This window comes from Sus scrofa, chromosome 5 (assembly GCF_054392235.1).
Source record: "Sus scrofa isolate SSC_HxYL_T2T_F1_AM1 chromosome 5, Sscrofa_HxYL_maternal_Yorkshire_Landrace_v2.0, whole genome shotgun sequence".
Lineage (NCBI taxonomy): Eukaryota > Metazoa > Chordata > Mammalia > Artiodactyla > Suidae > Sus > Sus scrofa.
The window spans coordinates 107,998,053-108,005,932 of NC_139387.1; the positions used below are offsets into that span (position 1 = coordinate 107,998,053).

The 7,880-nt window shown below is 47.0% G+C and overlaps 1 protein-coding gene across 1 annotated transcript; it reads right to left on the reverse strand.

The window, feature by feature from the left end:
* Positions 1-470: 470 nt before the first annotated feature.
* Positions 471-2,595, reverse strand: MYF5 (myogenic factor 5). The gene is given in 3 exon segments (NM_001278775.1): positions 471-722; positions 1,149-1,224; positions 2,031-2,595. Coding segments are annotated over 3 exon segments (768 nt in total). The 5' UTR covers positions 2,532-2,595; the 3' UTR covers positions 471-531.
* Between the last annotated feature and the right edge of the window lie 5,285 nt (positions 2,596-7,880).

A 7,880-nucleotide genomic window follows, 5' to 3' on the forward strand; every position in this document is an offset into this window, starting at 1 on the left:
TAAAAAGATGCATTTCTTATAAGATCAAAATATATACCATTAGGCAGTATGTTATATTTTTACTTAACACAATATAACCAAAGGATTAAAGAGAAGCAAAAAAGTTAAATATATTTAAAACTCCCTATAACTGATTTCCAGTTCTAGTATTTGTTCTAATATTTTAAAGGGGAAAAAAATAAAGCTCTAAACATCAGAGGTAATATTTTGATAAGCAATATTTATAAAAAGTATAAGTTAAGCATTGCAACGAGCTACCTTGGATGAATTGCCCCTATAAGAAATAATACCATTGGAACTATATATTTAATGCCAAGACAAAGGAAAAGAAGAAGAAATAAAGAATTAATTGCAATAGTGACTTTTTAGTTAAATACACTTTCTTATAAAGTGGCAAGATAGTATTTACAAATTTACAACTGAAAAAAAAAATGTTTATATACAGGTTGTCTTGCTTTTGGGCCTTTTGGGCCTCCTTCCTCCTGTGTAATAGGCACTCCTGGCAGAAATGGTCTAGACTAGATTTTTAGTTCATAGCACATGGTAGATGAGCCTGGAACTAGAGGCCCCTGGAGTTGCAGGCTGAGAATCAGTGCTGGCAACTGGAGAGAGAGAGGCTGGGTCCTGGAGAGGCAGTCCAGGTTGCTCGGAGTTGCTGATCCGATCCACTATGCTGGATAAGCAATCCAGGCTGGATAAGGAGCTTTTATCCGTGGCATATACTAAAGATACAAGGAAAAAAAAAAAAAAAAACATTTAAAAAAAAAAAAAAACCCAATAGGTAGACTTGCTTATGTTGCCCTTTGAACTGCAGGTCAGCTCCTTTGAAACCCAGAGGTCAGGTGGTCACAGAAACCCCAGTGTAGAAATTTGCAACATATATATCTAGCAGTTCATGGGGGTGCAGGTGGGGAGTGGAGAAGCACCCTCGGTAATGTTTTAAGCAAAAGCTCATGTGCCTGTATGTGTGCATGGGAGTATCTCTGAGGGGAATTTTGAGCAGATGTTTATTTTGCTCTGCCAAAAAGTCCCTGTAAAAACCATTCTCTTTTCCTCCAGATAACTGCCTGGAAGGACAGACTGATTTGATGGGCTGAACTGTGAAGCTGAACTGGTCTTTAACCTCCTCTAAAGGCGTTCGTTCTTACCATTTGGTACATCCGGACAGTAGATACTGTCAAAACTGCTGCTCTTTCTGGACCAGACAGGGCTGTTGCATTCAGGCTATAATAAAAGACACAAAAGAAGGCATTTGTTTTCAGGTCTTGGCGAAAGGTGCTCTGATGGAGGGTGAGGCAGTGCTTGCCCTCCAGCTTCGAAAGTTGACCACTCTCAGTCACCTTCACTGCCTTGATTTAGGAAGGGCTCGCCTCCCCAAATGGCAAGGGCGCTGAGGTCAGTCACTGTACTGGGAGAAAAGGAGAGGGGCGGGGTGGAATTCGGCAGCAACGTGCACTGGGTTAACCATGCAAAATGGATTGGGGTGGAAGGAAGCCACACTAATTCGGAGAGAGAACACTTTCCCAGGGCAAAAACACATTAAAACCTGGCAGCGTTAGAGCAGACACCCTCTGAAAAGAATGCATCAACATCTTCCAGCCAGGCCTCAGCAGAGCAGCAACCGGGGCCATGCGGGTGTTTCATCCCATTTCTGCCTAGAGTTAGAAACCATGCGCTATGGGGAGCCTCCGTCAGTTGCCTTTAAACGTTAGTGTACGGTGGGGTCCACGGGGGGTATATATCGGAAGTAAAGTGAGTAATGGAGAAAACCTCTGATCATTCACAGCCACCCGTCTCACATGAGAACCTCCCCCGGCAACGTTCACCTAGAACTTGGGAGGCAAAGTATTATGCTCTTCAGCAGCGGTTTCCTGGCGTCTGTCTAAATGGGGCATCTCTCTTAGGGCAACTGCCTCCTCACCCCCACAGCCAACTATCAGAATATTCGGTTGCTACACCTGGCTTAAACGAGAGGTAAAGTTTTTTGGAAAAGATTAGAAGGGCCTAGGAGGTCCCGAGCTTTCTCTTACCATGCCGTCGGAGCAGCTGGAGGTGGGGCTGGTGGGCTCAGAGCAGCTCTGCCTGGGCAGGCTGTAGTAGTTTTCCACCTGCTCCCTCAGCAGCTCCTGCAGGCTCTCAATGTAGCGGATGGCATTCCTGAGGATCTCCACCTTGGGCAGCCTCTGGTTGGGGTTAGTCGTGGTGCACCTCTTGAGCGTCTCAAACGCCTGGTTGACCTTCTTCAGGCGTCTCCGCTCGCGCATGGTGGCCGCCTTCCGCCGATCCATGGTGGTGGATTTCCTCTTGCACGCTTTGCAGGCCCACATGAGGCAGTGGCCGGCCTGGTGGTGGCCCGTAGGTGCTCGCACGTGCTCTTCCTCGTCTGAGCCGGGCAGGTCTGCTTTGTGCGCCCCGAAAGCAGCCACTCGTGGCTCAAACTCGTCCCCGAACTCGCCCTCGGGGGATGGGATGCAGGAGCCATCGTAGAAGTACTCAGAAGGCGAGAACTGGCAGCCGTCCATCAGGTCCATCTTCTGCGGACAGGCGGGCGGTGCACCTGGGCAGCTGCGAGATAGATCAGATCGGGGAGAAGCCCGGGGCCTGGCGCCTCCGCGGGCGGGCACGTCGCGGGCGGAACTCCCTGCTCGGTTGCTCTGCTAATTAACAGGGGCAGACGCCTGGCGGCCTGGGTCGGCCGCGCTGGGGTTGGGGCCCTTTATATGTTCTTGGGGGAGGGAGGCCGGCCCCAGTGGCCCGGCACTATTAGCATATCCCACCGCAACCCCCGCCGGGGCTGTCTGGGCAAACCTCCGCCTTTCCTCTAGAGACAGTGGGCTGTTTACCGGCCCTTCGACGCTAATGGTTTTACTGCCTTTCTGCTGGGGCGGGGTGACGGCTCCCCCACCCCGCTTACTTGCGCTGTCTAGAGCAAATCAAGGGACGCTTAAAGGGTGTCACAGGCCAAAGGAACGAAGGAAATCCAACGTTTTGCCATTGCTCCCACATTAAAAAAAAAAAAAAAAAGTAGTAAATAGAACTCCCTACTTTCAGCTGACACAAGCTGACCTGCCTTCTCAATCCGGGACAGGAGAGATGGCTTTACTTTTAGATGTTTATCTTTTTCATGCACTTCAGTTGTGGGAAGAATTTGTTTTTTCACCCAGTGGGCCTAATAACGGCCCACTAAAATTGTGAAATGGCACTTTCAGTAATGGAGTGGATCTAGATTTTTTTTTTTTAAGTCTCTTCTGTTCTCATCAGCCTGCCGTTTTGTAGGCTCTGTGTTATTGGGGGGAGCGGAGAGGCTCTTTCCCCCAAGGCCGGGCTCGCTCCGAAGCTCCGACTTCTCCCTCTGCTCCTCCGAGGGGCCTGGGCACGGGCGGGCCGGGCGACCGCGAACACGCCGGCCCCTCGCGTTCCCGCTCTGCACGTGCGCCAGGCCTTGGATGGCCCCGGATCGGGCGGACGAGCCCCACTGACTGCACCTCTAAGCTGTGTGTTCTAAGAAACCCCGTTTTGGAAGGCGAGCTCCCTTTTCGGGGGCGCGTCTCCTTTCTCCCTCTCTGCTCCGCCCTGTCATTTCCACAGACTAAACAGCCGAGCTGGGCTTTGGGGTCGCTAATTTTCTGCTTTCAGGCAAACTAACACCGTTACAGATGCGTCCCAGCTGCCGGCGCAGCAATCCTTCTTGACTCGTGTAAAATTTCCTACTTGTCCAAACCGCGTAACTTCACACACTTTGGCGACAAAAGCCTTCACAGCAGGGTCTTTGAAACTTTGCTGGTTGGAAGGCGAGCGGGGAGGGCTGCATTTAAGTGACAATGAACCTATTAATCCGCTTTTGTCAGTCTTCCTCCAGCCTTACTTAACTCACTACCGAATCTCGGAGTGGGGAGGTGCTCTTTATTTGTGGAAAAAAACACTATTACTTCACATCTGCACAAATAGACCTAAGTATTCCGAGGTTTTGAACCGGGGCTCGCGTCCTCATTAAAAGAGGAGGGGGGTTCTCACCTTGATCTTTGGTCATCAGAGTCCAGTATCTGTTGTGACTCTGAACCTACTGGAGGCTGGGGGAGATGGCTTTTTTATTACTTTTTCCTAAACTTATTCTCTGAAAACAACCCTGGCAGGCAGATTTCCAGTCTACAGAGACCAGGGAAGTATTCACATTATCAGGGTGAAATCGGTCCAAAGTGAAGGCCCCAGAAACCAGAGGTGGGAGGGTGTGTCACAGAGGTTTGCTGCAAACAAGCGCACTGTCCCTTCTCCCAAGTTCTGTCACCCCTGAGACAAAGACACTACCACCACCACCACCCACCACCCACCTGTCACAAATCTGTTTCTCTTTCAAATCAATGGGCTACGTAATTGGCCAGTGGGAAATTCATCTGCAGCTTTTTAACAAAGACTATTACCAAGTGGATGCATGTACCCAGGGCTACGCCAGATAAAAGCGTTAAGTTCCTGTCGGACCCATCCAGACAGGTGGCAGCATTCCAAAGCCTGCTCACTGCTCCCTCTGAAACACAGTAGAGGGTAGGTGTTCACATCCAGGAACTCTCAGCCCAAGTCCCACAGGTTCTGGTCAGCAGCCATAGTACTCTTTCCTTTGGCTGTGGAGTCCAGACGTTTCACACGCTGGCTGAAGCTAAAACAGAGTCCTGTGCAGATTTAAGACTCGGGCCCAAATAACCGTGCTTTTTCACGTTGCAGTGGAAGATGCAAGTCTTGCTTCTGCTTGCCTTTCAGCTAATTCTTTCCACCAGGCACCTAATGTGCTTTGTCCCCAGACTGCTCCGCATGGGATATTTCTGGCAAACAATCGGGAGTTTTCTATTTGCCAAGCCCTGTGCTCAGCCCTTTCCATATATTCCCTCGTGCATGACTTCCACCAATTCTATGGCAACTGGACCCATCATCAAAAGAAGGTAACTAAGGCCAAGGAGTAAGTCTTTGCCCCACGCCACACAGAATTGGAAACTAGGCATCCCCCTCTGGAGAGCTTGTGCTCCTGGAGGTGAATTTCCTTTGTTTTCTTCTTCAGTCAGTTTGGGCTCAGTGCACGGTCCTCCGCGCTCCGGAGCAGCAGCTCCGGTTCCCCGACAGCGACAGCGGTCCCTCTGCTCCGCTCCCAGGCTGGGAAGACGCTGTCACTCAGGAGGCTCCGTCCGGAACGGTGGTTCTCAGAGGGTAGGGCTGTCTTTGGTAAGGTGATCTCCAAACAAATTTACTCAAGTGCCGAGGAGGAGTGGAACTAACGAAGCCGAGAAAACACCAGCACCCGGCGGCTTAATGGGACTTGCCAGGGGGCCACAGGGTCCCGCGTGGAGGACCCTGGGGACCCCAGTGCTGCAAATGGGATCTCAGAGCCCCAAAGTTTAAAAACAAGACAAAACTTTTAAGCCTCTGTCAGAGGCGAGAGGAGAAAGACATAAAAACACTGGGAGGTGGAACACAAAGAAGGAAGCCCGCGACTCACAGCTGGGCTGCCCCAATTCAGCAGAGTCCCTGCTCTTTTCTCAGGTGAGAGGGGGGAAGGAAAAAGGGGAAACTGAATGAGTGAGATAGAGAAAAAACTTTTTTTTTTTCCCCCGAGCGAGAAGCATGAACAGAGAAATGTGAAAAAAAGTGAAAAATCACTTTTTCAGAAAAGGTCTTTTACAATCAAGGCCTCTTTTACTCAGAATCAGACTAGAATGGCTTTTAGCCCTCATGGAAAAGGATGCAAATACAGTGTTTTCCACTATTTCTCTGGAGAAGTTGATTTCTTCCATGCAGAGAAAACTCACACCTGTTTAACATGTAAACACGTTGTTAGAAATGCTGCCCCAACATTGACTACCAGGGAAGTGTGGCAGCAGGCTGATGAGAAGAAGACTCAGCCCAGCTGGGTGTTATAAGTGCCTGCACCCCAAGGTTCTGGTGAAGTAGATAGCATTCTAAAGGAAATTTCTTTGGGGCAGTTTACATTCTGAGGAAAACTAAACACATGCTTAATATTCTTACAATTTAGATTTAGAAGCAGGTTGTAATTGCAAAGATCTTTTAAGCTCTTCTAAGCAATCATCAACCTTTTTTTTTTTTTTTAAGTAGAACGTATTTTAGTTTAAGCATTTTGGCAACTATCCTAGTGTTGATGGAGAGACCACACCCGCAAAATGATGCTCAGAGCTTCCTTTTCTAGTAAAGTTTGCCCACCCTAGGAACTCTGCACTACTGAAAATTCTTCATGCCTCTCTTAGCAAGAGAAACCAAATATACCTAGGAAGATAAATTCATTTCAGTTCACTTCTTCCTCTACCTGAGGCTCATATTAACTCCTGGACGAAGGGAGTTGTTCTTAAACCTTTAGCTTATTATATTTGACTTAATAAGGTGCCACACAATTTCAAACTGCTGTGAGCTCTGGAAACCAGGCACACCTAAGTAAACACATCAGTACCTGCCAAAGCTGCTGGAAGAATGTGTGGAGAAGACAGCTGAGGAAGACATTGGCCTCTGCCTGAATTCGAAGACTCCCGGGAGAGATCAAAGGCCTAAGTTAGGATGTTTAGCAGCCTTGAGAGTAGAGAAAGTAGCCAGTCCTTGCAGCATTATCTTTGTTCCAGCACATGGTGTAGGCATTCCATCTCACAGGCTGACTCTGAACTAGGCCTGTGAAAAAATTGCTGTGTCCACATGACCCCTCTAGGAAGGAGGGTGGTCTTTTGTAACACTTCTTTTGGCTTCAAGGGGCGAGGAGAGGAGTCTTTTGGAGCAATGTCTTGTGGCTGGGCCCTTTGAGGAAATCCCATGTTATTGCTGATGTAGAAATGCATTAGATTAGGAAATGAGAGCTTCAAAGTTTAAACTAATTTTTTTTAAAAAAAAGTATTCTTCCAGATATAGTATTGTAAGGTTTTGAGATGAATAAAAGGGATAAAATATTACTAAAAGAAAAGCATAGATGGGTAAATTCGAACTTGGAATTTTAAAAGTGTCTTAACAGGGACAGAGGCCACTTTGGCAAAAGCCAAGACTTGTTTCTCTTCTTCTTTCCCAAGCGTAGCTGGGAACACTGCCTTTAGCACCACACTTCCGCCCCCATCCCAACCAAACATAAGAAAGAGTCTGACATGAGTGGATTTCTACTACATACAGGTTTGAAACTCCATGATCCAGGTGTGCTGATTAGAGAAAGCTGCCTTTGACATTCTACAAATTAGTTCTATAATAACATAAAAGAGAAAATCACTCAGTATTTTCTGCATTATGCCTGTCTCTGGAAAGAGGCCGTTTAAATCTCAAAAAAAAAAAAAAAACCCAAAAAATTGCTTATTTTTACCGAGTCATTAGCATCTTGATTTTCTGTTTCCACAGCCCTGTTTGTTTTGGCTTTGGCCTTAGACAAGATTATCATCGTTAATATCAAATAAAAACATTTTAATTGCAAACACACCAAGGATTTCATTGGAAAGCCGGACATGTCAGCTCCAGCAGTGGAGGTCACATGAAGTCTTTGGGAAATATTTGCTCTATTTAGTGAAGAGACGTCTATAGGCAAACTTATTCCAAACAATTTCTCAAGTTACTCAGCTAAGAGAGATAGGGAGGATTTGGATTGCAAAGACTGAATAAAATCTATCAGCAAGTAAAGTCCATGAATTGATAAAAGCATTCTGCTGCTGAGCAATTTATAACACAAATCTTATTATAAGTATACACGAGTTATAAAGTAAATGAGGTCACTTTGTCAGTTATGCTGTCTGATTTCAGTTGTGGCATGAATGTGATTTTTTAAGGTAGGGTGTGTGTGTGTGTGTGTGTGTCTGTACATTTTAGGGAAAATCCTTGTTTTTAAGGAAAAAATATAGATATGTAATAAGCATGATGAGTAG